The following is a 23289-nucleotide window of genomic DNA, read 5'->3' on the forward strand; positions in this document are numbered from 1 at the left end:
GCTTTTTCCTGCATCTTTTTAAGAACTTCTTCTGCTTTGTTGCCAAACAGGCGGTCCTGGTTTAAGGGAGCATCCAGCAATTTAGTTTTAACATGATCTGGCAAAGATTGCTCCTTAAGCCAAGCATGCTTTTTAAGTACAGACCTGGTGACAGCAGCCCTGCAAGATGCCTCCAGTGAATCAAAACCACATTGCAAAGTATGTTTTCCAACCTGTTCAGCAGAATGCATTAAATCCACTAAATCCTTACTTTCAGCACAATCAGGAATCAACATAATTTTCTGTTTAAGCAATCCAATAATATGCTGCTGATACTTTAACATATGAAACTGACAATTTAAGGCCCTGATGGCCAAGGTTGCAGAGGTGTAACCTTCTTACCCAATCTATCCAGCGCCCTGGAATCTCTATCAGAGGGGGTAGGATTTTGGGCAGTAGTAGCCTTAATGTCCTTAGGTCCCTGTGAAATGGTCTCAGGATCCACAGTAGGATTTTTAAAAAGGAACTTGTGAGAGTCAGGAATCCTGTAATACCTATCAGGTTTTCTGGGAGCAGGAGGTAAAGAGTCAGGGGCCAGGCTAGATTCTGAAAAGGTATCATCAACATTGTCCAGCACAGGAGGGATAGCCAAAGGCCTGTGTTGGGGCAGGAGTAAGAAATCCCTAAACCTCTTTTTAGAATCAGAGTAATCCTGGCTTTCCCAGCAAAAATGCTCCCTAAGAGTATGCAAGGTTTCACCAAAAGAAATATCCTCGGGGGAGAAGCAGAGGGAATAGTGTACTCTGCATCAGAATCCTCATAGGTAGATAAGGGTAAATCCTGGACATCAGAGGAAAGAGAAATTTCAGAATCCTGGTCAGAAGTATCACAAGCAAATTCAGTCCTAGGTCTCTTAGAGGGAGAAGGTTGGCTTCCCCTAATTAAAGTAATAAGGTCTTCAGCCATTCTTATCATTTGTTTTTTAGGCAAAGAGGCCTGACCATGCGGTCTGGGCGTCAGTTTTCTAGGCATGGTTCGAGTTTTAGGCCTTGAAGAAGAAGATGGCGTTGGTTTAATATGCAAGTCAGTAGGCCTGAATACACCCTCAGAAGCCGGTCCCTGCACAGTGGCTCCGGACCTATCCAAGGTAGAGACATCCGCACGTTCCACAGTTGAAGCATCTCACGGCATACCAGACTCTGAATGGGTCTCAGTAGAGGCCTGTGAATCTGAAGTATTGAGTATCAGGGCTGTGAAAGCACCTCACTGAGTACCGGCGAACTGGCGACTAGCTTAGGAGAAGCGTCGTTGGCAGCTTTGGACCTAGGCTATCTGCATTTTTTTCGATATGTCGGTAGTCAGGTGGCTTACCAAAGACATATCTGGATAATTGAACTGAGTACCAAAATATTTAGAAGTGAAAATATACCAAGGACAAATAGTTCATGGTTTAAGTAAGGCACAAAACCGACAGCGAGGTACATCATGGTCAGGGCATAGGCAAGGAATACAGTACAAATTAAAATCTTTATGAGGTACTTGCTTTCCACAAGAAATACAGTTATTGACTTTTACTGACATTGGTTTAGAGCAAGAAAAAAAGATTCCCCAATGGGGTACTTAGCTTTAGTTGAAGGCTTCGGTTCTGAAACTCGAAAACGAAAACTTCAGGAGTCGGCTGACCGTCACTTGAGAAAGTACAGTTGTGTACACTTACCATAAATGTAGATGTTAGAGTGTCTTCACTGTTGCAGTCATGACTGTAGGGTTCGCCCCTGCTGGCAGGCAGTCCTCGGTCGGCCAGAATCCCAAAGTCTGGGTCCGGCGTTGGCTGTTCAGCTATGCTCCCTGACGTCAGAGCACCAGGAGTACAAAGCTGACAGCTGACGCCATGTTCTCCAGTTTTTCTTGCCCCAGATGTCAGGAGGTCCAAAAAGAGTAAGGTCCCATACCCTTTGCAAATACACCTCAGAGGAAGGGTGAAAAAAGGAACCACACAAAAGAAAAAATAAGAGGGGACAGGAGGGAGGGAAACCCAGACTGCAACAGTGAAGACACTCTAACATCTACATTTATGGTAAGTGTACACAACTGTACTATGTTCATCGTGTTTCACTGTTGCAGTCATGACTGTAGGGTAGAATCCCAAAGCAGAATGAAAGGGAGGTGGTCATAAAGTAGAGAGGGTGGCTATAAGGCCCTGCAAGACTGCAGAAGCAAAGCCTGCCCTAGACTTAGAGTAGAGAGGTAGATTGTAGTGCTTGGAAAAAGTATGCACTGAACTCCAAGTTGCAGCTTCCAAAATGTCTTTGGTAGGAACTCCCCTGAAGGAAGGCAGCTGAAGTGGCAGCAGCTCTGGTAGAGTGAGTCCTTATACTCCCTGGGATTTGCTTTCCATGGTGTGAATAGCAAAATCTGATTCCATGAGCAATCCATTTAGAAATGGTCTGTTTTGAAATGGCTTTACCTTGGGAACTTGAAGCATAAGAAACAAACAATTGCTCTGATTTCCTGATGTCCTTGGTTCTGTCCAGGTAAAAACGTAGTTGTCTGTGTACGTCCAAAGAATGTAAGATCCTTTCCCCTTTATTTTGAGGAGTGGGGAAAAAAGTTGGCAAGTGGATAGTTTGATTTAAAGCCACTTTGGAAACCACCTTAGGCATGAAAGTAGGATTAGTCCTTAAAGACACCCTGTCTTGATGAAAAATAATATAAGGTTCTACAGCCATAAGAGCTTGCAACTCTGAAACTCTCCTGGCAGAGGTCAGAGCTAACAGGATGGCTGTCTTCCAAGATAAAAACTTGATGTCAGATGTGGCAGCAGGCTCAAAAGGAGGTAAGGTGAGCTTTTCCAAAACATAGTTGAGATCCCAAGCAGGAATGGGAGGAGATCTAGGGGGCCTTAAGTTCTTAGCTCCTCTGAGAAACTGTCTCATGAGCTGGTGGGAAAAGATTGGAGGGTCTGTATTATAATGAGAAGAAATAGCAGAGGCATGAATCTTTATGGAAGAGAAAGAGAGACCCTTATGTAAGAGGTCTGTCAGGTAAAGTAAAATCTGAAGAATGTTAGGAATAAGAGGATCAGAATAGTGAGCCTGCATCCAGGAACAAAATCTTTTACATTTTCCTGCATAAGATTTTCTAGTGCTAGGACGTCTGGCTTCTAAAATGACATCCATAACCTGCTTGGGTAGGAGAGAATGATTCAAAGACCCTGGATTAACCAGGCCGCCATGCTGAGAGTTTTGGCATGGGAGTGTAGAACCTGACCCTGGTGTTGGGACAGAAGGTTCGGAGTCTGTGGTAAAACCCAAGCCGGCTCCAGACAAAGGTTTTTCAGTGTTGGGCACCAAAACTGTCGAAGCCAATTTGGGGTCAGCAAGATTATCATCTTGGGCTTGTCCTGTTTGATCTTTAATAATACTTGTGGAAGAAGAGGAAGAGGCAGAAAGGCATATCCCGAGAGGTTTCTCCAACTGAATGATAGTGCATCCACTTTCCAAGCTTGTTCGTGGAAAGTCCTGGTGTAAAAAATCTGTAGTTGATGATTGAGGTGGGATGCAAAGAGGTCTATGTGAGGACATCCCCAGACTGCAGTAATCATCTTGAATATTTCGGTGTCCAGCATCCATTCGTGAGGGTCTGAAAGGTTTCTGCTCAGACTGTCTGCCAGGAAGTTTTGCTTCCCTGGTAGAAACTGTGCTTGAAGGTCCAGATTGCAAGCTAGAGCTGTGTTCCAAAGATCCATGGCTAGTCTGCAAAGGGGATAGGAATGAGATCCCCCTTGCTTGTTTATGTACCACATAACTGTGGTGTTGTCTGTCCGCATCAGTAGTTGTCCTGGTTGTAGAAGATTCCTGAAGGCCAATAGAGCTTTCTGAATGGCTAACATTTCCTTTAAATTGATATGCAGGTTCTTCTGATCCTTTGTACAAAGGCCCTGCAGACAGTTGCCCTGAAAATGGGCTCCCCATGCATAATCTGTAAGACATCCTTGCTGTCTGCCTAAATAAGACAGTCGTCCAGATAAGGGTACATTTGAATTCCCTTGAGTCTGCAATAAGCTACTACTGGAGCCAGGCATTTGGTGAAGACCCTGGGCGCAGTAGACAATCCTAAGGGCAGCGCAGGGAATCGATAGTGCCTCGATCCGGCCGTGAACTCTAGGTATTTTCTGCGTTCCTGCCTGATGGGAATGTGTAAATATGCCTCCTTTAAATCCAAAGTCACCATCCATGCATTTTTGGTCAGCATTGGAAGTAGCTGCTGTAGAGTAAGCATCTTGAATTTTGGTATCTCTAGAAAGGTGTTCAAGACTGACAGATCCAGAATGGGTCTCCATGAATTTTGCTTCCTGGGGACTAGAAAGAGCCTTGAGTAAAAACCTTGTCCCATTTCTGAAAGTGGAACTAGTTCTATGGCTTTCATAGCAAAGAGAGCTTCCACCTGGTTTAAGGCCTCTGACCAGTGATGTTTTGGATCCGCTTGGCCTTGGTACGGTATGAAAATGGAATTTGTAACCTCTTGAAACTACATCCAGAACCCACTTGTCTTGGGTTATACGAGTCCAATTTAGGTGAAAAAGAAAAAGTTTTCCTCCGAGAGGGGCTTCCAGGCAAGAAGTTCCTGCAGCCCAACAGAGGGAGTCACTGAGTCTGTTTCCTATGAGTTGGCGACCTGTCCTCTCCTCCCCTAGGGGTGGAAGCAGTCCACTGTCTTGGTCTATAAGAGGCTTGCGTTTGAGACCTTCCTCGGGAGCGTCTGTATCTACCCCTCTGAGGCCTGTCTGAATTGGGAAAGGACCAATTTTTTGTAGGCCAATTCCTACTAAATCTGGGTGGCTGTACTTGTAAGAAATCTTTAACTGTTTGCATGGATTTTGCTTTGTCCTCCAACTTTTTAACCACCTCTTCAGCTTTAGATCCAAACAAAACATTATACTGAACAGGAGCATCCAGTAATTTAGCTTTTACTTGATCTGGCAAATTTTGTTCCTTTAACCATGCATGCCTTCCTATTACTGTGCCAGAGGCAGCAGCCCTACAACAAGCCTCCAAGGCATCAAATCCACAGTGTAAACCATGCTTCCCAACTTGTTCAGTGGCATGCAGTAAGTCATGTAACTCCTTATCATCTGCACAGGCGGAAATGGAAGTTAGCTTCTGTTTTAGAACAGACAGGAGAAATTGCTGGTATTTCAGCATATGAAACTGACAGTTTAAAGCCCTAATAGATAAAGTAGCAGAAGTGTACACTTTTTTGCCCCATCTTTCTAAAGATCTGGAATCCTTCTCAGTGGGAATGGTGTTTTTAGCAGAAGTGGCCTTTACGCCCTTAGGACCCTGAGAAATGGTTTCAGGGTCAGCAATAGGGTTCTTGTATAAAAACTGGTGGGAATCAGGAACCCTATAGTATCTGTCTGGCTTAACAGGAGCTGGAGGAAAAGAATCAGGAGTTAAGTTAGCCTCCGAAAAAGCATCATCCACAATATCCAAAATAGGAGGAATAGCCAGGGGTCTATGTTGGGGAAGAAGAAGAAAATCCCTTAGTCTTTTCTTAAATTCTGAATACTCCTGTCCTTCCCAGTGGAAATGTTCCCTCATTTTATGCAAAGTTTCCCCAAAAGAGAAAACCTCAGGGGGAGAAGCTGAAGGAATGGATTCCTCAGCATCAGAATCCTCATAAGGAGGGAAAGAATATTCCTGGTCAGAAGAAGAAACTGAAGAAACAGAAGCCTGATCAGAGGAGTCGTAATAAACTTCCTGCCTTGGCCTTTTATCTGGGGGGGGATGTGAACCCCTAATCATAGTAAGTCCGTCCTCCGCCATCTTAAGTAACTGTTTCTGAGACTTGGGAGCCGGATCAGAAGTGGCCTGGGCTGCAGTCTTTGATTTGGAAGAAGTCTTTGCCTTTGTCTTTATTAGAAGCTGAGTAGGCCTGAAAACCCCTTCGGAAGCCGGTACCTGCACAGCGGCTCCGGACCCATTCGAAGGAGCATTGTCTGAAGGTCCTGCAACAGAAATATTCAAAGGCCTAGTTGGCTCCTCGTGGGAGTCCGTTTCGGCTATTGGTTCCGAAATGGCCGACGACAGGGGCTGCAAAAGCGCCTCACTGATGATGGCCGAACCTGAAGCTGGCTCTGCTTGTGCGATATTGTCTGATTTGGACCTCGGAGGCCTGTCGTTGTCCTTGTGTCGTTTGTGAACTCCGGTAGCTGGAACCGTATCCGATGACATTTTGTAATTAAAACGCCTACCGAAGTAATGAAATGCAAAATCGTACCTTCGTTTAATAGTACGTTGATTGAATCTAGCAAAAAACCGACAACTAGCTACGTCGTGGTCAGGGCCTAAGCAAGGAATACAGTAAGAATGAAAATCCTTATGAGGTATTTGCTTCCCACATGAAATACAATTATTAACTTTTTCTGACATCGGACTGGAGCAAGAAAAAGTTTCAACGGGGTACTTAGCTTTGAGTAGGAGAAGAAAGTCTTCGGACTGAAGTTTGTTTAGAAAAAAGTGTCAGGAGTCAGCCGACCGGCACTTGAGAACTGCTATCACCGCACGGCAAGAAAGACTGGGGAACATGGCGTCGGCTGTCAGCTTTGTACTCCTGGCGCTCTAACGTCAGGGAGCATAGCTGAACAGCCAACGCCGGAGCCACACTTTGGGATTCTGGCCAACCGAGGACTGCCTGCCGGCAGGGGAGAACCCTACAGTCATGACTGCAACAGTGAAACACGATGAACATCTGCTTCTGCTTCGGGCACTGCACAACAAGAAATACTGATGTAATGGCGTCGGCTGCATGCTTTATATCCCTGACTACCTGACGTCATGGAAGATGAGACCGCAACCAACGCAGGACCCAAGACTTTGATAATCAGGCCGACTGAGGGCTTTTGCAAGCAGATAACCCAAATGTGATGACTGCAACAGTGAAACACGAAGAACATCGTGCTGGAGGGACAGATTCATAACCCAGAGTGCCCATGCTATGGAAAACACTTCCCATACATTTCAAACAGAGCACCTCACTGGCCTTCTTCAAGAGAAATCTTGATGAGGGGATGGGAAATAGAAAATTCACCCTAGGGATCACTCCAGTGGCTCTACTCGACAGAGGCACCGGAAACCTAAGGACAGGTGGCACAATGCAAGGGTAATCCTATGGGATAGGCTTGTAAAAGCTCCAGGGCCATTAGCCTAGTACATACCTATGAACCTATAAGATTTAGGATTTTTGCCTTGAAGTACATGCATAGATACTTTTGCACACCACAAGCAGACTCCAAAGAATTTTTCCTCAGGTAGATGGCATATGTTGGAGGTGTGATGGGGAAGAAAGAGGTAGATGGGAACATACGTTGTTGAAGTGTACTGATTTGGCAGACTTTAAAAATCCCCTACAAAGTACTCGGTCAGGAATACTGGGAAAGCAAATGACTAACCAAGGGAATGATTTTTGAGCTGGCATTCAGGATCTGAACTGCCTAGACATAGTAAGGCCTTGTAAAGTTTAATTCTGGTGGCTGTCAAAACAGCAATTACTAGAAAATGGAAATCAAAATGTAAACCAACTAAACTCGAAGTGGTGAATATTGTTAACACAGATAAAAAGAAAAGGAAGTGGGATCTGTAGAAATGGGTAAGAGTTAATTACACAGAAAAACAATGAAAAACTGTGGGAACAATACATGCAAAAAATGTTTTGGAGGATAAATGAAGTTTAAGAGAAGGCAAGAACTGAATAATTTCTGTAACGTTCCTTAAAATATAGGCTATATATGTGGCAATGTTTGTAAATATGAACTTAATATCGTTTGATTACTTTTATATAAAGTAAGTTTGCTTAGGTCACAAAGGATTTTCTTCTTTAAACACCTAAAGTGAAAATAAATCCCTACATCAACCACATAACTCACAGATAGGATGTAATAGATCAAAACAGGGAAAGCCAAATCTACAAGAAAGCAGTCACCAGTAGTGTCCCTCAGAGTTCAGTGCTGGGACCTCTCTTTTTGTGCATTTACTTCTCAGAAGTAAAAAAAAATACCAAAGGGTTCTGGCTGACTAAGTCTGCAGATGAAAGCAAGCTAGGTGTAGTAAATGAATTCTCACATGAACTGGCCACCCCGCAGTAAGGTTTGTCCCAAAAAAACAACTGGTTATTGAATCATGAACTGAAACTGAATGCTAAAAATGCATTATCATATCCTTTGGAAGTCTTCAACCATGGTGATCTACCACACTGACAATACCTCCTTGAGAGTGACCCAGTTTGGGATTTGATAACTTATGTGGGCAGAAACCACACTTTTGACCAACATGCATCCATTGTCATAAGAACATCCTTCTATATTGCACAGCTTATAAACTAACAGATTGTGACTACATTTAGAGATATCACTATCCCATTTATGCAGCCCTCATTAGGCCAATCATAGATTTTACCCTTTGGCATATATCTGTTCTGAAGCATGCAAGAAGTGGAACTCACAGAGATTCTTTACTAAAAGGATACAAGCCCTAAACAATATATCCTACATGGACAGACTCAGAGCCCTGTCTCTACAGTTGGTAACCTACAACCTGCTAATTGGTGAACTCTGTTTGGCATATAAGCAATCCTCTAACTTAATTCTGATGGACCTCCGGCACATCAGCAACTCAAATGGCATCAGAAATAATCTGTTCAGTGATCTAAACCTTTTCTGCAACGTCAGCAGAAAGGTATGGAAGAACATGTACATCTTGCAAGGGACAGCACTGCTCTGACACAAACTTGCTATCCATGTAAAACACTGCTCATCCCTGTCCACACATTCAAGCACAGCTTGGATATGTGGATGGGTAATAGAAAATTTAACTCAGGATTGCTCACTATACAATAAAGAGAAGCAGCTCCTAAGCATTTTTCTCATGGATAGGTTCCTTCAAATTATCTATGGTAGGATCCCAGTTTTTCCCACCAGGAGTAATATATAATCACCATCAACCATGGGATGGGTAAGGTCAATCTAACATCAAATGGAACAACATTAACCATTCATTAATGAGGTAGGTCCACTGGACAACAGTCCCTTTTAGGGGTGACCCAGGAGCAATGTCTGGTTAAGTGACTTGTTTAATATCACAGTAGGCAAAATGAAGGCAGAGGGAATGAAACCTTGTACCGCAGGAACCACAGCTCACAGCCTTAACCCACTGTGCCACCTGCCACTACACACATGGATAGGCTAAATTCAAGCATCAAAAGAGAAACTGGCTAGGCTTAAAATGTTATACAAGGGCAGCTATCTTTGCACTTGTCTATGAAGCTATAAGGTGTTTAATCACAACTGAACTACTTGCAAATGCTTTCTGTAGTGATGTTACCGGATACAGAATCTCAAGTTGGACCTTACATACTGCACTGCTATACAGAATATTTTGCAATATACAAGGAGCTACTAATGTACTGCATGCTACACAATCAACTTTATTCTGCTCCAGTTTTGATGGCGTTAAATAACTAGGTTCATTTCTCTTTGCATATGCCTGTCTTGATCTCTGGTGTAGCCTTTAAATGTCTTGACCTTTTAAAATCATGATTTTTTTGTTGGATATTTATACATTTTGTATTTTACATTAATGTTCTCTATACTATATATTTATTTCTTAATGTTGTGTTTTACAGTCTTTTCTAGCTTTTAGTGTGCTACTTACCTTATCTACAATATTATGCAGTATTTCAATACAATAAAGTTGAAGTTACAGCTGTAATCAGACTATTGAGACCAGCTGACATAACTAAGAGATGCAGAAAACCAAAAGGAGAGCTAACCACAGATGAAAAACGCAGCTGCAAACAACAGGTTAAAACCAAGGTCCAGACGATTTATTAAATCCAACGAAAATACAGAAGTAAGCGCTTTCGCGTAGTAAAACCTACGCTTCATCAGACAATTAAAGCATAAAAGACTAGTACCTTTTATACTGAATTAAAGCGGGAAACTACCCAATTAATTAAACAATCAATTCATTGCTGTTATTATGCAAACGCTGAGTTAATTCACAGATCACAATAAAATCTGGATACAAAAAATCTGGATACAAAAAATACTAAAAAACTACATTTATAAAAACTGCATGTATAAAAAATATATAAATAATTAATACAAAAATAAATGCCTACTGATACATGCAAGCAAATCATATATTATATATTATATTTAACGTAACTACGAACAACACTGCCAACCATTCATAAACAAATGTTTTGAAATGACTTGTACTATCCCAGTCAAAAGTCTGGCATAGTTAAACATTGTTCAATTCAAGTATCGGTCTTATCAACACATAATTATTGAGACCTGGGGATAAATGTGACCCGAGTTTAAAAATCCATTTTAACTCGGCTATAGCTAGTTCATTGTCCAGATCTCCACCCCGTAATCTCTGTCCTACCACTTGTAGTACTCTAAAACAAAAACTATGTGAAGGGTATTCTATTACATGTTGGGCCAGGGCATTAGTTTCTTTACCTTTACGAATATCGTAAAGGTGATTATAAATTCTATCTTGCAGCCTCCTAGTGGTCAAACCCACATAAAAGGCCTGACACAGTTTACAGGTAGCAAGATAAATTATATTCCCAGTGTCACAAGTAGCATAAAATTTAGGAAAAAACTCAAAATTAGTCATATGATTCCTATATGTCTGTGTATCTGTTATATAAATACATCTACTACAATGATTACAAGGATATGTGCCCTGAACCACTGGCATTAAGCAAATTGACAATGGAGCAACACTACGATCATTGCATAAAATCCTTTTAAGATTCTCTCAGTTTTTGTAAAGAAAACTAGGTTTACCACCTACTATTACTCTGGTATTATTATCTATCATGAGTACATTCCAATTCCTAAATATAACTTCTTTAATCACCCCAGTGTCACTAGTATATTTTGTGACATATTTTACTAACTTCCCAGCATCAAATGCTTTCGCATTAATAGTGCGGTTTCTAGGCCCTTTAAATTCAGGAACAATGGGCTGTTCCAAATTAGCAGATGAACATGGCGTGTCTATGATGTTATGTTTAATATTCCTCACCAAGGTCCCATTATACCCCCTTTGCAAAAACAAAGTCTCCATGAAATCAGCCTCATCCAATAGAGACCGTCTTTCTCTACAAAGTCTTTGGACTCTTAAAAACTGACTTGTAACAATACCAGAAAAAACAGTTCTAGGATGCATACTATCAAAGGGAAGTAGACTATTTTTCCAAACTGATTTCCTATATAAAGAGGTCATAACAGAACCACAATCCGATAACTTTAGTGTTAAATCTAGAAAATGTATTTCATTAGCCGAAACCTCACTGGTAAACCTGAGGAAAGAAGTGGTGGTCTCTAAATAACTCAAAAATTCATTGAAATCTTCTCTAGACCCTTCCCATATTATGAGGACGTCGTCCACAAAACGTTTATATAGTATCACATGCTTTAACATTTCATGCTGAAACAGATAAGTTTTCTCCCACTGTAAAACTACAAGATTCGCGTAGGTATTGGCGCAGGGGGTGCCCATGGCCACCCCCCACTGTTGTAGATAATGTGTGTTCATAAACAGAAAAACATTATTGTATAGTACAATCTCAAGAAGTTGACGTACTAAAATCATCCTATCATTACTAAAGTGAGGTTCACCAACCAGTAGTTCACAAATAAATTGTATTCCTATATCATTTGGTATAGATGTGAACAAGTTCTTGACATCTGGTGTGATAAATAAATAACTATTAGTTTTGTCAAGAATCAGAGTATTGAGAGTATCTAACAAATCATAAGCATCTCTCAGAATAGAAGAATATTTATTCACTACAGGTCTAAGTAAATGTTCCAAAAAACTAGATACATGAGATGTAACCCATCCCTCACTAGTAACAATAGGTCTCATGGGAACAGGGGAAACTCCTTTATGTATCTTCGGAAGACCTTTAATAACTGGTGTCACCGGATGCTCAATATGTAGATACTCAAATATTTCAACACTAATTTGCCTGCACATAAGCAAATCATGCAATGTATCATGTACATTATGTATAATAATGTCCACACTACTCTGCTCAATCTCTTTATATGTGGTCATATCTGAGAGCATAGACAACATACTGGTCTTATAGTCTAAGGTGTTCAAAACTACTATACCCCCACCATTATCGGCAGGCTTGATGGTAATATCAGTATTAAATTTAAGGTCATCTAGCGCCCTAGATTCCTGCAATGTTAAATTGTAAAACCTACCCTTCTTTCTTGCATGAGAAAATAAGAGCATAAAAATCATTCTCACACAGTCTAAGAAAAGAATCCACATGTGGAGGCAGGTTAGGTACAAAGCAACTATTACGTCTAAACTTAGATATTATATTGTCCTCCAAAGACATAGACTGCTAATCATAAAAAAGTAACTTCAATGAGATCCGACGACAAAACAATCTCAAATCTGTCAAAGCATCACTCAAAGTTGCTAAATGGGCAGGAATAAAATTAAGCCCTCTATTCAGTAAGTTAATGTGTGGAGTGTCCAAGTCAAAACCAGAAAGGTTAAAAACCAGACTAGTCAATGTTTTGTCCTTCTGTTGTAGTCGAACTTCTCTCCTGAAAACTTTCTTTTTCTGGGACCTCGACTGATGGATCTCCCCCTGTTCTGTGGCACAAACTTCTTCTTGTAGGGTAAAAAAGAAGCATTGTTCGACTGAATTATTTTGGGGATAGCTCCAGCACTAGGAGCCGAAACCACCTGTTTCTGAAAGAACATTTGTTGATTAGGCGGGGGCGTGTCACTTGCAGTAGAAGGAACATTGACACGCCCATCTACAACCGGCTCATTAGGCAAATTGTCATCCCCTAAAGGAAAAGTAGAAATAGATGTAGGAGCTGAAGGCAAAACAGGAGCCTTCGTGGTATTAACAGTCAAAGTTGTAGGTGTCACTATTGAATTAGTCAAATCTGATACATTGCTGCTGTCAGTAGTACGTAAATTTGGAGACCTGGGCCATACAAACACCTGGCCCCTTGCAAAATCGTTATGGTCCCGTGTAAGTTTGCGCTGTTTGGTGTTCCTAAGTCTCTCCCCAAACGCACTCACCTGCAAGCATACATTACGTAGCTTATTCATACAAAAGTCAGAGAGAAATCGTTCACTCAGTTAATTAATGTTCTCTATACTATATATTTATTTCTTAATGTTGTGTTTTACAGTCTTTTCTAGTTTTTAGTGTGCTACTTACCTTATCTACAATATTATGCAGTATTTCAATACAATAAAGTTGAAGTTACAGGTGTAGCTGTAATTAGATTATTGAGACCAGCTGACATAACTAAGAGATGACTAAATATTAAAACCATCTGTGACAGGCTAATGATATATACAACATGATGCAGACAGTATGTAAAACGGACTGGTACATAAACAATCTACAAAAAAAATTACCCTTGGATGCCAATAAAGGAATATGCTACCCACCATTCATTTACATTTGACAGCAATGCAACACTAATTGATAAGGCTTTTCACTTGAAGTTCAATGGATAAAAAATGTCTAAGAAAGAAAAAAGTATGACTGTTGATGAAGCAAACATGCAGACTTACTTTCCCAATCATTACGGACATCAACATTCCAAAAATAGTGGCAGACTTCATGCCCTGTAACACCTTTCACTGCATGTGTTGCTTTTAAAGGATCCAAAACAATACCATTCTCTTCAACTTCTCTCCTGTACACCTGCATAATCCAAAAAAGAGTGACAAAAAATGAAATATTCTATTCCTATAAAAATGTTTTCACTGAAGATATAAAACTTGATCTCAGAGCAAAAATGGTTAATGTTAAATGCTGGATAACAAATAAGCATAAACGTTTATCATGGCTGCACTGGGTAAATGCCCTCAAGAAAAAAAGCCTCCACTAATACACGTCTAACTAATTTCTTCCATTAAGCAGACTAAACACATAGAAAAACAGTTTATGAGCTATAAAAAACATATAAAGTCAGTTTTAGCTTGCACCTGATGTACAGACACACACAAACTTGATTAGAGCCCAGGTGACTTCAGTTTGATTAGCAGCTCAAGCATTTGACAGCACAGGCAAGAAACAGTCACTGCCATCCCGTAGGGAGGTACTGGGGCTCTTGGTTGGCTTGGGCCACTAATCTGATGAAACAGCCTCCTCTGAGGAGTGGTAGCATGTCAAGCTGCTAGGCAACCATCACAGGAAGGGTATGGGAACAGTCACCCAAGCCACTGATGGTAGCCCTTGTCAGCATGTGTGGAGGAAATGCAAGTGCGTAGACAGAGATGCAGGGGCAGTCCTTCAGGGGATACAAGTATTCATGCTGCCACTGGAGGAGGGGCTTGGGTAACAAATAATGCCTTTACTGCCAGGATGCTGGTGAAGGCACAAACTAAATTCTGTGATGTCTGCCCACATGCTGGCCATTATCCCATCAGGTCTGGTGGTGTCCAAATCAGGAGAATGAATGGGCTTCAGTCCAGTAGGGAAGCGACTTGATGTTTGGTAAAGGAGATGAGACAGAAGCATCAAGAAAAAATTGCAAGTCAAAAAAAAAAATATCAGGAGCCAGGTTTGATATGTTCAAACATAAAAGTATTCTAGGGAAAGGTTGCAGAAACACAGCAAAATAGTACAGTTCTAAGAAAGTACAGTTGTGTACACTTACCATAAATGTAGATTTTCGAGTGTATTCACTGTTGCAGTCATCACATTTGGGTTATCCCAGCCAGGGTAACCCTCAGTCGGCCCGAATACCAGAGGCTTACTATTTCTGGGTCGGTTGCTGTCGCTTCAGGACTGACGTCAGGTCGTCAGTAGTATAAAGTAAGGCAGCCGACACCATTACATCAGTTTTACTTGCCCTAACTGTTAGGAGCCTCCAAGTGGGAGCCAGGATATGGTGGAAGAACCCCACCAGTAGAAAGTAAATACCAAAAAGTTCCTTGTAATAAGAGAGAGAGAGAGAGAGAGAGAGAAAGGACGATGGATGGAGGGAAACCAAGACTGCAACAGTGAATACACTCTAACATGTACATTTATGGTAAGTGTACACAACTGTACTAAGTTCTTCGTATTTCACTGTTGCAGTCATCACATTTGAGTTGATTCCCAAAGCTGAGGAAAAGGGTGGAGGCAGTCAAGAAGACTGGGGGCTGGCTAGGATGCCCTGCAAGACTGCAGTGGCAAAGCCTGCCCTGGATTTGGAGAAGATAGGCAGGTGGTAATGCTTGGTGACGGCATGACGTCCATGTTGTAGACTCCAGGATGTCCCTGGTGGGGACTCCTCTGAGGGAAGTGTAGAGGTTGCTCTGGCAGAGTGAGTTCTGACCCCCTTAGGGGGAGGTTTCCCGTGTTTATTGTAGCATAAATGGATGCAGTGTGCTATCCATTTGGAAATGGTTTGTTTGGATATGGCTTTGCTCTCTGCTCCTGCAGCAAAGCTGACTAAAAACTGATCAGTCTTTCTGAATGATTTAGTCCTGTCTAGATAGAATCTGAGCTGTCTGTGCACATCTAGAGAGTACAGTATTCTTTCCCCCTTGTTTTGTGGGTTAGGAAAAAAGGTGGGCAAATGAATGGATTGGTTGAGAGTCACACTGGACACCACTTTTGGCATGAAGGATGGGTTAGTCCTGAGGAAGACGTTGTCAGCATGGAAAATGATGAAGGGCTTCACAGCCATTAGTGCTTGTAGTTTGGATACTCTTCTTGCTGAAGTGATGGCCAGAAGCAAGGTTGTCTTCCATCAGAGAAACTTTAATTCTGCTGAAGCAGCTTGTTCAAAGTGGGGCAGGGTGAGTTTCTCTAATACAAAGTTTAGGTCACAAGCTCGGGTAGGTGCTCTTCTGGGTGGCCTCAAGTTGCTAGCCCCTCTGAGGAACTGTTTGATGAGAGGGTGTGAGAAAAGTGGCTGCTCAGTGCTGAAATGAGCAGAGATAGCAGAGGCATGAATTTTAATAGAGGAAAAGTATGGATCCCTGTGTAGTAGGTCAGCTAGGTAATCTAGGATGAGAGGTAGGGAGGGCTGTGCCGTATCGGCTCCCTTAGCCTGGATCCAGGTGCACAACCTTTTCTATTTGTCAGCATAAGACTTTCTAGTGCTAGGGTGTTTGGCCTCACGTATAACATCTTTACTGAGATTGGGAGCTTGTACAGTGGTCAGGGAATATGCCAGGCTGCCAAATTGAGGGTCTGCAATTGGGGATGCATGAATTCTTCTTCCCTCTGGGTCAGGAGTGTTGGGATCTGAGGGAGATGCCATGGTAGCAGAGGGGACAAGCTGCACAGCAGTGGGTACACCAGTGCTGGCGTGGCCAGTCTGGGGCAATCAGGATTAGTCCTTGGTTTTTCTTCCTTTATTTTGAGCCGTACCCTGGTAATGAGAGGTAGTGGGGGAAATGCATAGACTGAGTGATTGACCCACTGGAAAGATAGAGCTTCCACTTTCCAGGCCCTGCAGTGAGGCTCCCTGGTGTAGAACTTTCTGAGCTGATGATTGGAGTGGGAAGCAGAGAGATCTACCTTCGGGGTGCCCCACTTCTGAGTTATGAGGGTGAAGGTTCTTTGGGTTAGCAGCCACTTCTGTGGGTCCAGAAGATTTCTGCTTAAGTTGTCTGCCAGAGAGTTTAGACAGCCTGGCAGGAATTGTGCTAACAGGTGTAGTTGCATGGCTGGGGCTGTGCGCCAAATGCTCATGGCGAGCCTGCATAGAGGGTAGGAGTGAGTCCCTCCCTGCTTGTTGATATACCACATCACTGTGGTGTTGTCTGTTTTGATCAGTAGAGCCCCTGTGGACAGAAGGGGTTTGAAAGCTGTCAATGCGTACTGGACAGCTAACATCTCTTTTTGGGTGATGTGCAGATTATTTGATGTGGGCTCCATTGGCCCTGTACACACCTGCCATTCAGGTGTGCACCCCAGGCATAGTCTAATGCGTCTCTGGTGAGGGTCTGGGTGGCATGGTGAGGAGGGTTGTCCCTTGTTGTGGTAGCATGGTGCTGCCCACCAAAGGAAATCTTTCCTTAGACAAGGTTATCACTGGTATAAGAGTTTCTAGGTCTTGAGATTGTTGACACCAAAGGGTTTTTAGGTACCAATGAAGTTTCTTCATATGCAGACTGGCATATGGAATGCGTAGAATGCAAGATGCCATGAACCCCAGGGCTTGCAGGACTTTCCTTGCGGATAACTGGGGTCTGGTGGCTAGTTGAGAGAAATAGGCTGACAGGTAAGTTTATTTTTCTGGTGTAAGGAATGCCATCTGGGATGCTGTGTCCAGGCTTGCTCACAGGAATATAATTTTTTGGGTGGGTAATAGTTTGGATTTCTTTTCACTGATAGTGTACCCTAGGGAGGTCAGCAGGTCCTTTACAAAGGCCGGGTGCTTGAGCAGCTTTTCCTGACTGTCTGCCTGAATTAGGTAGTCTAAGTATGGGTAAATTTGAATATTTCTTTGCCTGCAAAAAGCAATGGCGGGAGCCAGGCATTTTGTGAAAACTCGGAGCAGTAGATAAGCCAAAGGGAAGTGCACAGAACTGAAACTGCAGAGATCCTGCCCTGAAACGTAGAAACTTGCTGCATAATTCCCTGACTGGGGTGTGTAGGCCTCTTTTAGGTCTAGGGTGGCTAGCCAGGCATCCTTGGAGAGCATAGGTAGTAGTTGCTGAAAGGTAAGCAATCTGAATTTTGGCATCACCAGGAAGGTGTTTAGAATGGATAAATTGAAGATGAGGTGTCAGGTGCCCTCTTTTCTTGGTACCAGGAACAGCCTGGAGTAGAAACCTTGGCCTATCTATTCTGCAGGAACGTGCTCCATTGCCCTCATGGAGAGGGGGGAAAGGACTTGCATTTTGGCCTCTGCCCACTGGTTTGGAGGTAGATCTGGGAACCATTTTGGGGTTGGTGGAGTGTGGAAAGAAAATTTGTATCCCTGGGACACTATGTTGAGGACCCAGTGGTTGTTGGTAATGGTGGCCCAGGTGCTTGCGCAGAAGGAACGTTTTCAGCCCGGGGCAAGTGGAGAGGGAGGGGGTGGAAGTGGAGAGTCATTGTGAGTTCTTACCTTTAAGGGGTGGCTTTGCACTCCCTGGTTTAGAAGTGGAGGTATTCCATTGCTTTGATCTCTGCATTCCCTGTGGCTGTTGTCTTGGGAGGGGTCTGTGCTGAACTGACCAGCAGGGGGCAGGAAAGGACCAGTGTTTGGAGGGGCAATGCCTACTGAACCTGGGTGGCTGGACCTGCAGGAAATCCGTAACTGTCTGCATAGATTTAGCTTTTTCTTCCATCTTTTTTAAGACCTCCTCTGCCTTGGTGCCAAATAAGCTGTCTTTGTGCAAGTGTGCATCCAATAGTTTAGATTTGGCATGGTCTGTTCCTTAAGCCAAGCATACCTTCTAAGGACAGAACCGGTGACTGCTGCCCTGCAAGTTGCTTCTATGGCATCAACACCAAAATGTAAGTTGTGCTTAGTTACTTGACTTGCAGAATGCATTAATTCTTGCCACTCTATTTTCTGCACAAGCAGGAAAAGTCAATATTTTGTTTGAGGAGTTCCATGGTATGCTGCTGGAACTGACAATTTAGTGCTCTAATAACAAGAGTAGCAGAGGTGTATACTTTTATACCCCATCTGTCTAATGCTCGGGAATCCCTATCTGAGGGGATGGGATTCTTAGCAGAAGTTGCTTTAATTCCTTTTGGCCTTTGGGAGACAACCTCAGGGTCAGCAGTAGGATTTTTGAAAATAAATTTGTGAGAGTCAGGGACTCTGTAAAACCAGTTAGGTTTCCAGGGAGCAGGAGGAAGGGTGTCAGGAGTTAAAACTAGATTCCATGAAATCAACATCCAGGACAGGAAGAATGGCCAGGCGTCTGTGCTGTGGAAGATCTAAAAATTCCCTGAGTCTCTTTTGAGACTGAGGGTAGTCCTGACATTCCCATTGGAAATGCTCCCTTAAAGTATGAAGGGTTTTCCCAAAGGAAAAATCTTCGGGTGGAGAGGCTGAAAGAATGGATTCCTCTGCATCAGAATCCTCATAAGCAGAGCGGGGTTGCGTGTCTTCATATTCAGAGGCATCAGAGTCATCGGACTCCTGTTCAGATAAGACTACTGGGGACAAATCTCTTTCTTTTGGAAGGGGTAGCTTGGTTTCTTCCACCATTTTAAGTATTTGAGACTGAGGCAAGGAAGCAGGTGCCTGAGATGGGGTCGTCGGTTTCTTGGGTGTGGTTCATACCCTAGGCCTTAGAAACTCTGTAGTTTTCGAAAGAACAGAAGACGCAAAAGAAGTCATCAGTCTGTGTCGAGCATCGATAGTACGAAGTACTTCCTCTGAAGCCGGTGCCTGCTCAGCGCCTCCGGACCCATCCAAGGTGGAGACAACCACAGGATCCTTAGTCAATGAAGAGTTTTGCAGCATACCGGACTCATAAAAAGTCCCGGTAGTGGCCCGCAAATCCACAGAAGCGGGCATCAGGGGCTGCGAAAGTGCCTCACTGAGGACCTGAGAACTGCCAACTAGCTTAAAGGAAGCATCATCAGTAGGTTTGGACCTGTGCGGTCTGTGTCTGTCTTTATTCTTATGTTTTTCAGAAGATCTGATGTCGGATGGCTTACCAAAGCCATATTGGAAATCAAGGACTGAGAGCGAAAATATCTAGCTACAATAAGGGCCCGACGATGTATAGTTCTGGTGTTGAACAAGACACAAAAGCGACAGCAGGGGACACTGTGGTTTGGACCCAAGCAAGTGATGCAGTAAGAATGAAAGTCTTGGTGTGGTATTTGATTTCCACAGGCGAGACAGTTTTTGACTTTTTCTGACATTGGTTAGAGCAAGAAAAAAAGGATCCCCAATGGGGGTACTTAGCTTTAGAAGATTTCAACTTCAGTTCGGAAAACGAAACTCAGGTAGAGGCCGAACGGCACTCGTGCGAACTGCTTCTGCTTTGGGCTACTAAGCAAGAAAGACTGATGTAATGGCGTCGGCTGCCTTACTTTATATTACTGATGACATGACATCAGTCCTGAAGCGACAGCACCCGACACAGAAATACTAAGCCTCTGGTATTCGGGGACGAATGAGGGCTATCTTGGCAGGGATAACCCAAATGCAATGACTGCAACAGTGAAACACAAACAACATCATCCAGACTCAGGTCACAAAGGATATTTACTGATAGGCAAACGAACAACAGTTTTACAAGTTGCAAGACAGAGAATCTCAATATGGTCATTAATATCAATGTAAAACTCTTACTCTACTATTACTGGCCCAAAAGTAGCACAATCACAATTTTTTTTTGTTTAGTTTTAAAGAACCACCAAGAAAGAAATTAGGTGCATAAAGGTTTAAGGAAAAATATTTACACCTGACTTTTCCACAACATATGCACATAAAATAAAGACATCTAGGGCTTGGTCATTTATCTGTAAATTCTAACACATGAACATAATGCAAACAGAAAATCATCAGTAAAATGCGGACAGGTTGTTTATGCCTTTTCTCACATTGTGTAATGTTGGAACCGATTATACTCAGGTTAGGCTGAGGGACTTAAAATAATGAGCCAGATTCAGAAACTGAGCATAACAGCTTGACAAATGCTTAAGCTAAACTTGCACTACTGGTTTCATCAAGACAGTGCAATTCAAAAACAGGTCTATAAATGAAGACCTCTACTAAATAAAAGTGACTATGGTTTGCTAAATCAAATCATAAAACAGCTCAGCAAAATTACCCCTTGCTCACCTAGCTGGTACGTCAGTAATGTGATGTTCACCTGTGATGAGGCTGGTGGGCTGCACTTGCCAATCCGCTCAGCAAATGCATGCAGAATTTTTAATCTGTAAAACTATATTCATATTTGTCAGCTGTATAGATATGAATCAGAAAACATTCTTAAATTCCTCTAACGTTTTATCGCAAAATAAGAAAGCTTTTTCTAAAATTTAAAGGCCTCTTCAAACTTCTTCTTTCAAGCCAAGGAAGAGGGAGAGTGGATTAAACAACCTATCCTTTTACTCCATTCTAGGACACCTCCCTTTTGCTCTGGTTATTGTACCATGTGAGCCATTTGTTTATCTACCATTAACACTTGCCACTGGTTACGAACAGTTCCTCAGCTATGGATAGCTCCTATAGTACTCTATATAACTCCTCAGATTTTAGGTGGTTTGGTTTCTTATTACTTTTGATGATCACCTTTTTCACCAACAATAACAATATTTCCAAATAATGCTTTTTTCATGCCACTCTGCAGCTTCTGTAGCTGTCTCTTGTATACAACTAACTTTGGACAGTCCCAGCTACCATTTCCCCTGTGAAATATCCAAACATCTCCAACAATGCAAAGCCATATTCAGGAACACATGTTCGGTTATACCTGAAGTGTAAAAGTATTTGTGGAAACATTTCCATGCATCTGTTCTCAACTTCCATTAACAAGTAACACATTCTGTGATCTGGTAGACATTGTGCCACTGCCTGAGGCTGATATTCTTCCCAATTACATTAACCCAACCTTCTTCCAACCTTTTTTGAGCATTTCTCTGACCTAATAGAACATTTTTTATATCCTACTTAAACATTTTGAGTGTGTCAGTCAAACCTAATTCCATCAAAAACTCCCCCCATGTAGCCATTTCCTCTCTATGACTACTACTTGCACCAAGCAAGAGCATTTTTTTGAATGCCACTATATAAAAAGTTTGGTTTTTCCACAGTTTAGCTTTATCAAAGGAAGGTCATGCTTACCTAATCTGGTGGACTTCTTTGAAAAGGTCACCAAGGCAATGGATGAGGCGGAAACAGCGTATACTGCATACCTAGATCTGGCTAAAACATATGATACAATATCCCACTCAGGCATTATCGACAAACTTATAGAACTAAGTATAAATCCCTTTGTAACATGCAGGAAAGCTAGCTGACTCACTGACAGGACCCAGAAGGTTACAATCAGTGAGGCCACCACTACGACGAGTCTGGTCACCAGTGGAGTCCCCAAGGGCACTACTCTGGGCCCACTCCTCTCTGGTATCAACTTCTCGGATGTCAAGGCCAAAGTCAAATGCCTTTGGCTGACCAAGTTCACAGATGACTGCACTCAGAGTAGTCAATGAATTCCCCGAAGAAGACAACACATTTTAGGAAGGTCTAATACAGACAAACGTTTGGTGCCAAAGCCATGGCTTAAAACTCAATACCACGAAATTCATTATATTACCTTCTGGAAAGGCTACCACCCAAGGTTACTATGTCATCAATAAAACACCCTTAAAAGATGATTCACTAGTCAGGGATCTGGGAACTCGTGTAGTGTCATCCTTTGGATGAGACTAAATAAATGTGCAGTGTGTAAAAAGCAGATATTCAGAATCCACGGGTAGTACCCAAATCTTGTAAAATATCCCACCGTAAAAACAACGGTCACCTAACAGCAAAAATAGTGTCTGTAGAAACGTTATTTGTCCAATTCCAACCAACAGGAAAGTAAAAATTACGGTAAAAGGGTAAGCGTGTTCGTCCAAATCAATGTACCCATGGAGTTCCTCAGCACTAACTGTTTGAGATTCAAATTGGTTTAAATGTCCTCCACTGAAAAACTTAAGTTTCTTAAAGGCACAAAACTTACATAAATAGCACAACAGTTACGGCACATACAAAAAACCTTAAAAAAAACAAGTTTAAGAAAGTTAAAACCAAAACATAAAAGGGTTATTTTTTTGACAGATTAAAAATGCAAATATGAACATTGTGGTTTGGAAATTGTTTCTTAAAAATTGTCCATTAGAAAAAAAAACTGTTTTGTAAATAAAAAAAAAAAAAAAAAAAAAAAAAAAAAAAATATGGCTTGGTAGTCATAAGAAACTCGACTAATGTCACTAAAATGAAAAAAAAAGTGACACTTCAGTAGCTCTTAACTTTAGTACTGGGTGCACTGAAATACAGTCACTGATACCAGGAAAATGAGTGGCATCTAGTCTCATCTGCCAATAAAGCTCCCTGTAGTCGAGATTCCTCTCCCAAGCACCACCCCCCTTGGATTGTTATCCACAGAATCTAAAATGCCAAATAAAAATCTGTGAAAGTTGCCACATTCCAAAGAATGTTTACAGACAGCATTTTTAGTACTTCTAGACTGGATATCATATAAATGTTCATAAATTCTGTTTTTAAAAGTGCATTCAGCCTTACGATATAAAAAGCTAGACATGTTTCACATTTGACCAGTTAAACTG

At 42.1% G+C, this 23289-nt stretch overlaps 1 protein-coding gene across 2 annotated transcripts in view; it reads right to left on the reverse strand.

The window, feature by feature from the left end:
• The window catches only part of CERT1 (ceramide transporter 1), a 2527843-nt gene that overhangs the window by 689870 nt on the left and 1814684 nt on the right, over positions 1 to 23289 (reverse strand). For both annotated transcript variants that reach the window (XM_044063956.1, XM_044063957.1), the window contains one exon: positions 13623 to 13755. In XM_044063956.1, coding sequence (XP_043919891.1) covers positions 13623 to 13755 — 133 coding nt within the window. The remainder of the gene's footprint in view (positions 1 to 13622; positions 13756 to 23289) is intronic.

The sequence above is a fragment of the Protopterus annectens genome, chromosome 2.part2 (assembly GCF_019279795.1).
Source record: "Protopterus annectens isolate FY-2018-M chromosome 2.part2, PAN1.0, whole genome shotgun sequence".
NCBI classification, from domain to species: domain Eukaryota; kingdom Metazoa; phylum Chordata; order Ceratodontiformes; family Protopteridae; genus Protopterus; species Protopterus annectens.